Below are 14,418 nucleotides of genomic sequence, written 5' to 3'. Positions count from 1 at the left end.
TTTAAGACACTTAAAGGGGATGGCTAGTAACTGATCAGTGGGAATCAGTGGGAATGCTGGGGGACGGTTGTTCCAATTCTCGTGGGATTCATTTAAGAGTACATAATATATCTATTGTTGTGTGAAAATTATTTGCTTCAGAATGGTCTCATATTCAAATAATGTGCAGTTTAATTGTTTCAGGCTAGCATGCCTGTACAGTGACAGTTATACATTGAACTGCACATTACTTGAATATGAGACCGTTCTGAAGCAAATAATATTCACACAAAAATATATATAAAAATAGATAATGTACTCTTAAATGAATACCACAAGAATTGGAACAATCATCCCCAGCATTCCCACTTAGTCCCACTGATCAGTTACTAGTCATCCCCTTTAAATCTTTTGATTATTTTGTTTCTGAATAATCATACCTATACATATTTTCTTTAGAATACTATGTTGGTTTTGCTTGATTTATTTTCAAATACAGATAAAAAATTATGATTTAATACAATATGTCTCCAGAACACTGTTCTTCCAACTTATATAAGTATTATTTTGATTTTTCTTTTTCTGGTGACGCGCTAGAAATCAACGGCAATATGTGGAATGATGTAACAGGTGTTGGTAGTAAAGGTTGAATCATGACGGAATGGTACAATTTTCAGGAGTTTTATTAAGTATCAATAACTCCACAAGTATCAAAGAGTTAAAGGCGTATAAGCTTGTGCAATATGTGCCGATTGAAGACTTTTGATTGATTGCTTGATCGCTTTCATAGTTTATCAGCTATTATTTATGTTGGTCATTATTCACCATTTCTGTACGGTTATTTAATAGTCAATCTTGCTTTCGTTCGAAGTTTGTCGTACTGGAGTACTTCGGTTAAAATCTATAAGACTGTTTGTGTCTAATCATCAGGACTAAAACATGAAATTGACATCTTTATTTTTTATTTTTTTGGTCTACAGCTTTCTTATTGTGCAATTCTTTGTACATTGACTTCACTCATGTTCTGCACTGTATTTACAGCACCGATGATGGAGTAAAACCTAAGATAGGGTGTATTGCAGGACACCATCAATTAAAGCCTTACGTCCACTTAGAGATGTAAGACAATAATGCCCGAACACCAAAGATGAAAAGAGCCAACGGCAGAAGTGCTGGCATCATACTTTTATGATGAGTTTGAACGCAAAAAGGAGTTAACTCCTTCCTTCTTAAGTTGAGATATTTGCGATTAAAAGCTGCAAAAAAAAAAATAATAATCTGAGAAAGGTATGGGATATATTCAATAATAACTTCGAAAATATTCCTTGCTATTTTACAAGTGAGATATCACTGGAATGGTTTTATTTTACTCTATCCTATGATGGATGTACTTAAAAGAATTCTGAGAATGGCGCCTAGGCCATTTTGCAGTCAAATTCTTTATATAATTGGTGGCTATCCGTCTGTCTACCTGTACACATGTTCATCTGATATAACGTAGGACTACTTTAGGGATATGTCGTTCATTTTCATGTGTCCAACAAGGAAGTGACCGGCAGAACATACTCAACTGACGTTATTGTAGATTTATGTTTTAGCGATAAATCTAAAGGTGTATGAACCTGTGTATAAAGTATATAATGTAAAAAATATGAAGTATATGAAATTATAGTTATCTTCATCTATCTAGAGAAATATTATATCATCGTTGTCATGTTTCAGAAAAAGAAAAATGTACGGAGCTTTGGATGCATGTGTTGTAGAAAGTGTGTTGATAGTTCGACTTTGGGCGAACTTTGTGATGTAGCATGTGCCCATGACAGGTCTAGAGATGTCATGCGTGTGTACAAGTGCAAGAACTAGTGCTCACTTCTTCGTTACGAGTGAGCCTGCAAAACTGATTATTCTTTAACCCGTTTCCCCGAGGGAATCTCAAATTCCTAAAGAATTTTCACAAGACCCACCGGCTTCTCGTTGGCAATGTGTTAACGCCCTCGGCGCAGTTACATATTATGTAATCAGAAATATCTCCACCTTCCTCCTCCCCTTCTTCTCCACTCCTTTACCCCTCCACCCTTCCTACCCCTCTCCCATTACCCCTTACTCTCACAATTTTAAGGGAACACAAAATCTCACGAAATTAAAGACTGAAACATAATTTATTTTCTATTCTTTTTTTTTTTTTTTTTTTTTTTTTTTTTGCTGGATGGGGGTACATTAAAGGGAAGAAAGCAAAGTGCTTGAAATGAAGAGGAGAACACCAAAGATGGTTCCAAATGAAAGAGATTGCTCTGCCGCCCCAAAAAAAAAGAAAAAAAGAATACCGGTACATAGATTGACATCGTATTTTATTCAAATGGCAACTTTAATGCATTTAAATGTGCGAGAACAATAAACCAACACGGAGACTACTTCTTCATATTGATTTTAAACCTGGATAGCGTTGAACGGTCTTCTGTCGTCTAGTTACAGCTGATCTTATCTGTCAAGGTTGATTTACTACTTAAATGACTAAAATCATCCTTTAAAAGAGTTCGATGATTCCACTATGGGTTTGTACCTTGAATATACGTACAAGTAAGTGAAGAAGAAGTTATATGTTCCATTTTTGTGCTGTAGAAACAAGGCAGCATTTATATATCTTTGTGTTGTAGGCGAATGTTTCCTCTCGTTTGTGCATTTGCCACCTTTTGAGTCATACTTGGTATTATCTTTTTGTCGTGAAAAAAAGTAGTAATAATATATTATATACAAAATCTAAAGCTCTAAACTCCCTCTGTCCTGTGTCGTGTGTATTCTTCATTAAAGATGGGTGCTAATTGACTCAAAATTAATATCCGCAGTGTTCTCAGTGTATACAACTATGTTGTACATGCCGCGATTAAGGAAAGGTAGATTCATATGCAGAAGGACTTCAAAACAACGAACAGATAATAGCTCAATCAAAACAGCAGAAGCATGCAATACAAAAGAATGGGATTTCGTTTTAAACGTAAAAGAGGCGAAAGGATAATGCTCCGTCAGGAGGGAGAGTGGTGGATCTTGCGGGACCGAGTCCGATATTGTCTTAACGTAGTCCTAATGACAAAGCCAGTGAGATAAACTGTGGTTGGGTATTATGGTCGATAGAATAACCGAAAAGAATAGCTTTTGACAAAGGATGTGGGCATACCAGTGTCAAATGCCGTAATTTTAGATATTCATGTAATGATCATATATATATATATATATATATATATATATATATATGCACTGTAAAATATGTTGAAAAATCTACAACACGCAGTCTATCACAGTTCGGACGTTTCATCTTCTGTTTTTATTGCGACAAATTAAAACATCTGACAATTTTTCGACGAGATTCTTTCTGAAACACATGATATATTTCTATAATCCATATATTTTATCTATAGTATATTATATTCTATGTGATAATACGTTATACACGTCACATTTCTACAGTACACGTATTCGAATATTTTTTTTAACTTTGTGACATAGATCTATATATCATTTAGGTGATGTAGCCATCACACACTGATTCGCGTCCTCCAAGTATCATCGACCAACATACAAAACAAATATCCATCAAATTACTGTCATAAACAGGAACTCTTTTTGTACAATTTGTATCTGGTTTACAAAAACAAACAAACAAACACAGTCATGGAAATTTGTTGTTCACAATGATCTACTAAAACGGCTTTATACAATAAAAATCAATAACGAAAATGCATCACACATACACAGCATGAGCTACCTATAACGTATACAAAACTCATTTTTTTCTTCTCTTATTTATGTTTTCCTCCTTCACAAAAACCAACAACTTTGCACTCTTTTTCATAGTTCGTCTTTGTTGATAGATACAACTATCTAATGTCTCTATTTAAGCCCATAACCTACATTTAACGAACATGACAAGAGTATAAAAAATGGAAACAATTAGAATTTGTCACTAGAATCATTTAAAAGAGGTGTCATGCGTTACTTTTTCAATGTGTTCTCTGTACGTCATACAGAGTCTACATAATTAAGAAAAAACAGTAAATCCAAATGCTAGCCAAATACATTTGTGAAGAGGTCAATTTTTCGTTCGAAATCATTGAAGGTCAAATTCGCTTTATACATACCCCACAGTCTAAAGATAACGCCACTTTTATAAAAGCTCGCACGGGACAACTCACTGTTGGATGACAGAATGTACTAACACAAATGTGAATATATGGGACCGATCAATGTTACAGTCTTGATACTGTCAAAAGTGTTTGCAAGCCATTTATTGCCTGAATTTTACGTGTAAGCGTGACGCAATATCTTCGTTCATGCGGGCATGAAAGGAGCGACAAGTCTACAATCATGCTTCCAGGAGTCTATAAAGATTTCCTTTCAAAAAGGTGGGGATGGAGTAATTTGGTTAAATCGTAGCATCAGCTTACACGCAGTGACTAAGACTAATTCTCTATGGCGAATTACTTCCCCCCTGCCTTCAAGGCTTGCTTCCAGTTAATATCCCCCCTCCCCCCCCAAAAAAAAACAAAAAAAAAAAACAAAACAAATACAAATACAAATAAATAATCCCTTAGGGCCTACGCACACACTGACACGCTCGCACATTTTGACAATGACCTATTCATGATTACTTCTGAATAAGACTGACAAAGAAGATGACACTAATGATAACGGTTTGAACATTATTGGCACATTATTACATGTACAATAAACTCTTCGTAAAAACAGAGTATAAAACAAAACAAATGCCCTCAAATTGGTAATATCCGTTTCTGATGATGCAGAACAGTTTCGACGCTATCATCATAACTTTTCTAGGACGTGCACAATCTAACAACAAACATCCATCGACAAAACTATTTCGTATTTGTTTGTATGTATGTAGGCCTCTTCGACATGTTGGCATTAAACGAAAAGAGCGGAAAGCTCCCATGTGCTGTGAATTGATGGTAATGCATCATCAATGAATCAGTTTACTTAGTTTTAATAAAGACTGTAACACAAAAAGAAATCGTCACCAAAATATCATAAACTCTGACCATTAATCAGAGTCAATAGTTTTGATGTTCATTCATGACTGTCCTCCTAGTTGCTAACATGGGTAATTGAACCGGAAAAAAAAAAGAACTACGATACTGCAATAATGTCACATGAATATGAAAAAGAGCCTAATCAAAATTTGATTGAGTACAGTTTTGTTTTTGTTTTTTTCTACAGCTTAAATCACCATAAAGCGACTGAACCGCCAGTTTGCAGTACTGGTATATGACATTTAGTAAATACTCTCATTAAAGCGGCAGGGGTAGAGCATAATGCGAACTATACTTGGCAGATCGTTTTGATTTTTCATATTGCATATCTTCACCAATTGCACTGAACATTATTTTACGGAATGCATATCGGCTGGAAAAATATTCATTTCTGATTGCCATTTTTATACAAGCGGAAAGAAAAACAGAATAAAAAGGGAATGCAAGAAGCGACCCGCTTCACTACCCCTGTGTTTCGTTCCTGAAAGAGATAACAGTTGTACTTGTTAGGGTTTTACTACTATAATTCTTTTTTATATAGTCCGCTCACAATCTCCTTGCGATTTCTACGAATGTTGTGTGTATGAACGATTTGCATCGTAATAAGGAGAACAGAGCTCACAGTAATGCTAGTTCTGTTTGTTAGTAATAATCTGCATGCTGTTTTTAGGCATTAACTTTTTATTGCTGTTGCATCAATGAAGGCTGAATTCCGATTAAGACTCAAACTGCTTTAACTCTGTCTTAGCTGTGTTATTCCAGCTCTTAGCTTGAATATTAATTAACAGAAATGAAACTTTTCCTTGTTGTGTTCTCATATCTCTCCTTTTTTTCATTGGTCTATTTTGTTATCAAAGAACCTTTGGTCTATTACCCAGTTTTCTAAGGGTTCTCATTACAAGGTATAGAACAGGGAAAGGCCATGGAAATGCAGAAAAATAAATGCCTTCGTATGTACATCTTAAGCTGGTAAACTTAATTGTGAAAACGAATTTTCTCTACCTATACAGCATAGCCTGAGAAAAGCAGAATTAAAACTTACTTGAACGTTTGGCCCCATATATCATCTCTACAAGGAATGTTTCTGCACTAGCAACCAGAAAAGTAGAGCTTTCTCACTATGTCGTTCCTTGCCCTTTCAACGGAAATCGCATTGTCATCTGAAACAATACAACATAATCAATTCTCCAAGAGACGACTTTGGTTTCCATGGCGACACGAACTTGATTTGACGTGTAGATTTAAGCGGGCAGACTCCTTTGTTGTACGTGTAAGAGGTAGGGCTAAATTGGATGATATATGTTTGCTTTGCTCCAAAATTAAACATATTCTTTCACATAGGAGAAATAAAGATTTTCCTCTGCAACTCCCACTGTTCGAAATAAAGACATTCTATCACGTTGCCATTTACATCACTGTTCCCTACTGATATTGGTCCACGAACGAAGCTGGCACAATATTATTGAAATAAATCATTTCAAACATCATAGCCGTACGACGTCGTAGGCTCGTGCAAGCCGCATTGCACATCCTCTCGCATAATTCGTTCAGTGGAAGATGTTAATTTCTGCAAACAAACTCGGGAATAAATTGACAAGACAGTGATATAATTAGTTTTGCTATACATTAAAGTCCCTTGCTTGATCTAGCTTTCTTACCATACACATGAGCCTGGTCCTGTCCACTATCAAAGTTTAAATCTCACGCTTATTACAGCGCGAATGAACATGACAGGTCACATTTAATCACTTAGAGACATCATTGCACAAATACTGGGAATTTCTGAAGCGCGAATCCTTTGGACTTTGACTGAAACCGGTCCGGAATTAAGGCGTCTCGAATTCGTCAGATGAGGACGATGGGGGCGGTATACTGTCTCCGGGCTGCGGTTTTTCCGACGAATGCGCAGGAATAACTATTGGATGAGTTGGCATCTACGTTAGATTACATGGAAAGTGATGAAATGATAAGATATGATTAAACTTCTTTTACCTTTACAGTTTCGGATATCCGTAGTCAAGAAGAGAATAATTCTGTTGGAGTACAAGTCATCAATAGTAATGAATGTAGAGTAATATACGCTCGAAAGTAGTGGCTCAACTTCACTTGTTTTATGAAAATCATCTGCCGCTGGTCGCTGATACCCAGTACCGTTACGATGTAAACATTCTTTATCGTGGTGCATCCTCTTGCACTACCATTGATTAAAATGTTCCGTCATTTAATCTCTGCTAAGAAGAAGACGATAAAGGTAGTATATCATCAATGCTTATCAATTTTCAACGTTGTCGAATTAACCGATTGGTCCAAAGACAAAATGTCTACATTACTTTGTGCCTCCTAACAGACAAGTGCGAATGATGTTTTTTTTTTTTTGACCTGGCAGTGCTGAAGTTTAGTTATAATGCTTAAAGTGACAATGGTGATATGCTGATCTCAGGTCACAACACTCTGTATCAGCAGTAGCTGAATTTGATATAATTATCATCATACTCGTTATCATAACTTTTATTATTATTATTATTAGTAGTAGTAGTAGTAGTAGTAGTAGTAGTATTACTATTATTAGAATTATGATTATAATTATAATTATTATCATTATCATTATTACCATTACTCACTACTACTACTTCTACTACTATCATACCACTACTACTACTACTACTACTGCTAAGTACTATCATCATTGTTATCAATAATAGCAGTAGGTACTGGTAGTAAAGCAGTTAAGTATGTATAGTTGTAGCAGTAGTGTTAGCAGTGGTAGTGGTGTTAGTTGTAATAGTTATAATGAAAAAATTAATAGTCGGCATTGTCGCTGTTGTCGTTGTCGTTGACATGTATTCTGTATAGAAGCAGTATAGTTGTAGGTCCGTTACTAATTCCTTGTTAAAACATTGACTGAAGAATATAGAGAGAATTTACTTACATTAACTTCTTTTGTATCCATTAGAATCGCCTCCTTTCCGTCCTTACTCTTCCGCGTAGTATCGTGGAAACGGGCCTCAATATTGCTGTTCCACATTCCGTACCCAAAATAAATAATAAGACCTGCACGAAGGAAACACACCGCCATTTAGAGATGAGACTATACACAGTAGTGTTACGAAGTTGAAAGAAGGGAAATATGATTACATTGTATTATAATCTTGGAAAGAGTAAAATGCTATAAGTGGGGCACAACAAAAAGAATATGGACTTTGATTTGTTTTGTTTGTGTGAATAAGGAAACGCAGTCGCTCATTATTCCAATCAAACTCTTTTAAATGTCCTTAAAAACAACGTTTTTCTAATGTCATTATCTTCATTTATTCGATTTTCTTTTTAAATGCTCCTGTGGGGCAGAACAAAAAGAAGATAGACATTGATTTGTTTTGTTTGTGTGAATAAGGAAACGCAGTCGCTCATTATCCCAATCAAAATATTATTTCAAATGTCAATGAAACAACGTTTTCTGTTGTCATCATCTCCATTTACTAGATTGTTTCAATAAAATCTGCACAAGTCCGCATAAACAAAAACAAGAAGAACAAAGCTTCCTGTCTGCTGCAAGGAAGACGAATGCAATTATATCCATATCCGGGGAAAAGTGGACAGACTTGTAGTCAATGATCAACTGCTTGTCCCCTCGATGGGTGCTTCGTAATATCAACAGCGAAGTAAATGTATATAATATTATAATCATAATAACATGTAGACTACGAACACTGGTCAAAACAAGTTGAGAAGTGAGAGTTTCGTTTGCCCCATGAGATTTAACGTCTACTTGGAGCGTGGTGGTGATGTGCGCAACTGATATTGGTCTTTCTAATTTATGCTGTCATTGGATTTTGAATATGCTGGCATTGCCCTATTGAGTGACCAGAGCGTGATTGGTCATCAGATGACCAATGATCCTTTCTTTTTATCTTACAGTCGTTAATGTGTCGGCAAGTTGTTTCGTTTAATTCGTTTCATTTTATTTCATTTCCAACACATAGTGCATAATATTATGACTGCAACATTTGAATGCACATACCAAATGATACAACAATGCAATGAAAAACAAACTATGAACAGTGACACAATTTAGTAAATTTCACGACAAGTTAAGGAAAAAGTCAGAAACGGAGGGGTTGGAAAGGTTGGAGGGTTTCCAAGTGATATGTTTGATATTAAGTTTTAAAGTGATTGCTAGGAGGGGCGGATTGAGGTGAGATAGTCATATGAATTGAGGTCGAGAGTCTAACATAATATAACAAGGTGCAGGACCTCAAAATATTTAGTTACAGCCGATAATCCTCAAGTAGCTCATGGGTTTCATTCATTCCATTTTGTATGTACACCCCACACGTCTGAAAAAAAGAAGAAGACGCCACGGTTCATCTAAAGACTTGTGCGAAATGAGACACCGAATTTTGACAAATGACTGCTGTTGAACGTGCAGGCGCGTGATGCTAGAAAGGTAGGCCTACAGCAACATCCATGAATGTTTAAGGCCTTATTGTCCCCCCTCCCCCCCCCCCCCTCCCCCCCTGTTATGACTGTTAGGCAAATTCGAGGAATTTAAAGCCGGTCTGCACTAGCGATTATTTTGATGCCAGAACTTTTTTTGTAAAGAGCGCCATCTATCAAAACTTCCGGTGGCCGGGTTACATCCACAGAACTCTAGTTCTGTGGTTACATCGTTATCTCATACTGTGGCTGATCGCCGCCTGCGGTCAGCGCCCGATCTCACAGCAGCTGTGCGCAGAGCCGAGAGAACACACACAAGCAGTGCATAATATGGTGGGGTACCGAGAGTCCAGCCCGGCCCGCCCGGCGCGGCCTCGATCTTTCGGCCGATCGCGAGGGAACGGGTTACTTGTCGCGAGAGAGATCCACGACAATCCACTCACTCAGCCCAATGACCTACTCGCTATACACCAGCGCAGCTCGCATCTCCTCCCACTGGATCCAGCATTTACCAAGTCGTATCCGCGACATAATCGCAGATTGAAGTTCGACACAACGATCAGAATAAACGATCTGAGTGTTGAAGACAGTGTTTGAAAACACCGAACAGATCGCGAAGTGATAAGTGACAACGTATAATGGTACGTGGTATACATATACGTATGCACTGGACTGCGCAAGATAATGCGGGATCGAAGCGAGCCGCTGCGCTGCTAGGCCATCCCCTACGTTTACGGGAACCTGGTGATCTGTGTGTTAAGTCTATGGGGATATCAGAATTCAGTATGGAACGATTTAATTGCTGCACGCCGCTCGGCATTATGGGAGAAATGCTGGGCACCACAGAGAAAAATGAGCCTTACGATGGCGCTAGACATGTTTCTTTCCAGTGCAGACTCACTTTAAAGCAGGAAATAGGTGCTATGCAGGGCCGGCGGAGCGTTTTCAAAAGTGGGGGGGGGGGGGCACTTCCGGGTGTGATGAGCTAACAAGAAAAAAATAATAATAAAAAAGGTCCTCAGCTCATCTCCCCTTCAACTTCCGGGTTTCTTCAGCTGACAAGTAAAAGAAAAAAAAAGTGAAGGGGGGGGGGGCCAAAGTGATGACACCTTATGTATTCCTTTGTATGGTGCGCAAAGAGTGTGGGGGCCCGAGCCCCCACGGCGCCCCCCCCCCCCCCCCCCCCCCCCCTTTCCGCCGGCCTTGCTATGTTTTCTCCTACGTGGTCATGGTGGTAGAACTGTAGAGGGCGTGCTAGCCCCAACGTCTAACCTGCAATGAGCCAGATTCCAAATCGAATCCACGTAAGGTATGACAGCTTCAGCATGAGGTACACGTTGACGAAGATGGCGACCATGGGCAGGAAGGGCACGGCTGGAGCCATGAACTTGAGCTTCTCCGGGTTCTGGGGCAGCCGGATGATGTTGACGATGCAGCCGACGACGAGCACTGAGAGGATGATGATGAAGATGATGGCCCACCAGGCGTGCAGGAATCGCCTGGCGTGGATGAACATGGTGCAGAGAAGAATGAGGACGCAGAAAAGGAAGAGGGTGGTCACTGTCACGCTACTGCCAGTAGCCGGCGTCGGCATGCTGCTGGCCTCCGGCAGGCCAAGCCGGATGCGCACCAGCTCGGAGTAGGCGAACGCTGTGTGCTTGGCGCGAGAGAGGTAGAAATTCCATCTATTGTAACTGCGAAACTCGTCTTCCTCCTCGCCCACGGCGCCGTACTTGGGAACCGAGCTGTGGATCGGCGTACCCTGTGAGTCCACTTTGGGGAGGAGATGCTCAGGGCCGGCCTCTTGCAGCATCGAACGGCCGGCCGGGATCGCCGCTGCGCGATCGTCCAGATCCAGAGTGGACTCCTTGACGTCCACTGGAGCCGTCATCTCCTCGTCGTCCTCGTTGTCGAGCGTGTCGTAGGCGAGGCCGGTGTTTATGGAGACCTGGAGCTCGACGTGCGGCTGGTAGCGGAGGATGAGCACGCACATGGACACCAGGGTGTAGGCGAGTAGCGTGCCGATGGACATCATCTCGATGAGGTCTCCGAGGCTGAGCAGCAAGGCCATGATGGCCGCTAGGAAGCCGGCGATGATGGTGGCAATAGCTGGCGTGTTAGTCACCACGTTTACGTGTCCCAGAAACCTGGAAAAAAAATCAAGAAAAGGACGCTAGGTTGTTCTCCATAACAAATAAAAAGAAGTATTACAGGATACTCGAAGATACTTAAGGTCGGTGAGGTTCATGATCAGACCAGACGCTTTATTTATTTGTTTGTTTGTTTGTTTCTTGGGCTTGACTTTAATCTTCATTTTTGGGAAAAGGATATAGCACTATATCCATGATAATTATTCAAAAGTTCTATTACTGTAAAAACGCTGATATAATGATTTTAGACTTTTCACATCTCAGTCTGTTTAGGCGTTGGATTCCGACAAAATATCGTCAACGAAGCACACACACACACTATCTCTCTCCTTCTCTCTCTTTTACTAACCTGAAGAGAAGTCCATCTGTTGCCATGGCGTAGATGACCCTTGGCATCGGAAAGAGAGACCCCAGCAAGCTGACGGTCAAACCGGCAATGGAGCCGATGGCGACCACGTACTTGCCCGGCTCGGCGTTGTTCTGGACGAACATGTCCATGAGCGGCGATTCGGAGCTGATGTCATAGAACGGGACGCCGAGGGTCAGTACGAAGCTGACACTGACGTAACCTGACCCGGAAGAGAAAGGATAATCGTCATTAAGTCTGTTTTATTAAATCCCCCCTATTGTTCATTCATATATCTACTTCACGACATTGTATTCACATGTAGGCATATTTGCATGCATTGATATCTTTATATAACATTTTTATGAGTGTCTAATTAGTTTATTTTTATTCAGGCTGCTAATTAAAGGAGTGAGTGTTACATTATTGTACATTCTACATGTTCTATAATTGTTGTCCAAATGTGATGGTCATTGTTACCAATCCCACATAGAAACTGCACCTACCTGTAGAGCGGATGAAAATGTTTTACACATTGCTACCAAATTCACCCTTGTAAGAATTCAAATGGTTATATCATGTCATTTTCTTTTATTTTAAAAGCTTTCTCAAAAGTGAGTTAGAGCATGAGTAACCACTATCACTATACAGTTGTTTGCGGGGAAACTCATAAAAAACCAAAAACAACAGGGCATGCATTTCCAAATATTTCGAGCAATTCTGGAGTGTTCTGTCACATTGTTGTATTCATGTATAAGCTGCAGTCCATTTTAGGACTTCGGGATGTCCCACAATCCATCAAAATTTTTATTTAATAACTACTTGCAAACGTCCATGTAGGGATATATTGCGCTTGGTGAAATGATTACAACTAACCGCCTTGGCATGTCCCTCCCACCCTCCCCCCCCCCCAAAAAAAAAAAATGAAATAAAGTAGAAAAGGGAAAAGGAATAATCAGATAATCGGGGTATTACTTTATGCCCAACCCAACCTTAACTAAGGAAAATTATTCGTTTGAGGAAATGTTGCAACTCCGATAATTAACTGAATTTATCATGCAAATACTACCATTGAGACATTACATGCACGTATCAAGACGGTTAGTGCGGACAGGTATTTAGGAACTTGTCCTCTTTTACCTTGAGCTTGAGGTAGCAGAGTTATAAAACAACTAATAACCGGTGTGTTTTTTACCCAGAAACTCGTCGAAAATATTTCAGGAATGAATTTCCATGTTTTGTGGGGTTTTTTTCATCAGTTTTTGTATGAAATATACTGCGCAATATCATGTTTTATTCTGTATGAGACCGAAGTTTGTTGCTCTTCGTCTGCTGTGCTGGCGAAGGTCAAAGGCATTGTACGGAAGGCACTATGAGCGCATGAGTGCTTATGAAATTGTTATTCATTGCTCAGTAGCGTGATGCGTGCCCATGACAACCGGACGGGTATCATCACTCACCCACGAGGCAGATGAGTAGAGAGAGCATAATAGCGAGAGGGATGGAGCGGCTGGGATTCCTAGACTCTTCACCAGTCGTGGCGATGATGTCGAAGCCGATGAATGCATAGAAACAAGTGGCTGCTCCAGTCATAACCTACGATAAACACATTAGGCTAGATTCACAAGTGTCTGGAAATCACAGACTAAACATGCAATGTCAATGTCACAATGTAGATCAAGGCAGAAGAGCATTGTTTGCACTCTCCAGACTAAACTCAAGGTTCTTTCGTCAACTCCCGTCATAACCTACGATAAACGCAGTGGGGTAGATTCACAAGTATCTGGAAATCACAGACTAAACATACAAGGCCAATGTCACACTGTGGATTACAGCAGAACAGCATAGTTTCTACTGTGCGGACTGAACCCATCGTACTTTGCTGACTTCACTCCGACATCAGACCATTACGAGAACTATTCAACTACAACGACTTTGCGATTCATGTATAGTATCAGGGTTGAGTGGATCATGTTTTGCTTCACACGTAGATAGCCTTCTCGTCTTCCTGGGATCTGCGTTACCTGATACAACTGCTGGTTCCTTTTGTTTTTCTTAAAAAAAAACCCAACAACAACAACAAAACCCAGGGTTCAGATCTTCTTTCAAACTTGTTTTACTTTCTTGTCCGCCTCCCCCCCCCCCCCCCCCCCCCACTCCCTCACAACTAACACTTACGGTTCTTAAGGAGGAAGGTAATTGTTCTTGCTTCAGCAATGTTAAGGAAAGCACAGTTTAAGTCTAAAAGAGAGAACAACAACCAATACACATGTACAAACCTCAAAAACTAGCTTATACAATGGGGCATACGTTGCACTTGGACCTGATTGAGCAGTGACCCCCCCCCCCCCCCGCACCCATCCAAAGACATTACATTATGGAACTGCCGCTCGTGTTAAGCAATTTCATAGAGTGTGAAATGAGTGTAGTTAACAATAAAAAATGCCTTGTACTCTTCTTCACAATA

The 14,418-nt window shown here is 39.7% G+C and overlaps 1 protein-coding gene across 1 annotated transcript in view; it reads right to left on the bottom strand.

Annotated features, from left to right (window-relative positions):
* Positions 1-4,566: 4,566 nt before the first annotated feature.
* The window catches only part of LOC139727241 (solute carrier family 7 member 14-like), a 57,845-nt gene continuing 47,993 nt past the window's right edge, over positions 4,567-14,418 (bottom strand). The window contains exons 5-9 of the mRNA XM_071638197.1: positions 13,412-13,547; positions 11,955-12,174; positions 10,728-11,602; positions 7,951-8,072; positions 4,567-6,955 (exon numbers count right to left, since the gene is read on the bottom strand). Coding sequence (XP_071494298.1) covers positions 6,848-6,955; positions 7,951-8,072; positions 10,728-11,602; positions 11,955-12,174; positions 13,412-13,547 — 1,461 coding nt within the window. The 3' untranslated portion in view covers positions 4,567-6,847. The remainder of the gene's footprint in view (positions 6,956-7,950; positions 8,073-10,727; positions 11,603-11,954; positions 12,175-13,411; positions 13,548-14,418) is intronic.

The sequence above is a fragment of the Diadema antillarum genome, unplaced genomic scaffold (assembly GCF_040938485.1).
Source record: "Diadema antillarum isolate AM-2024a unplaced genomic scaffold, OU_Dant_1.0 seq00000124_RagTag, whole genome shotgun sequence".
Classification (NCBI taxonomy): domain Eukaryota; kingdom Metazoa; phylum Echinodermata; class Echinoidea; order Diadematoida; family Diadematidae; genus Diadema; species Diadema antillarum.
This window is presented reverse-complemented; position numbering and strand designations above follow the sequence as displayed.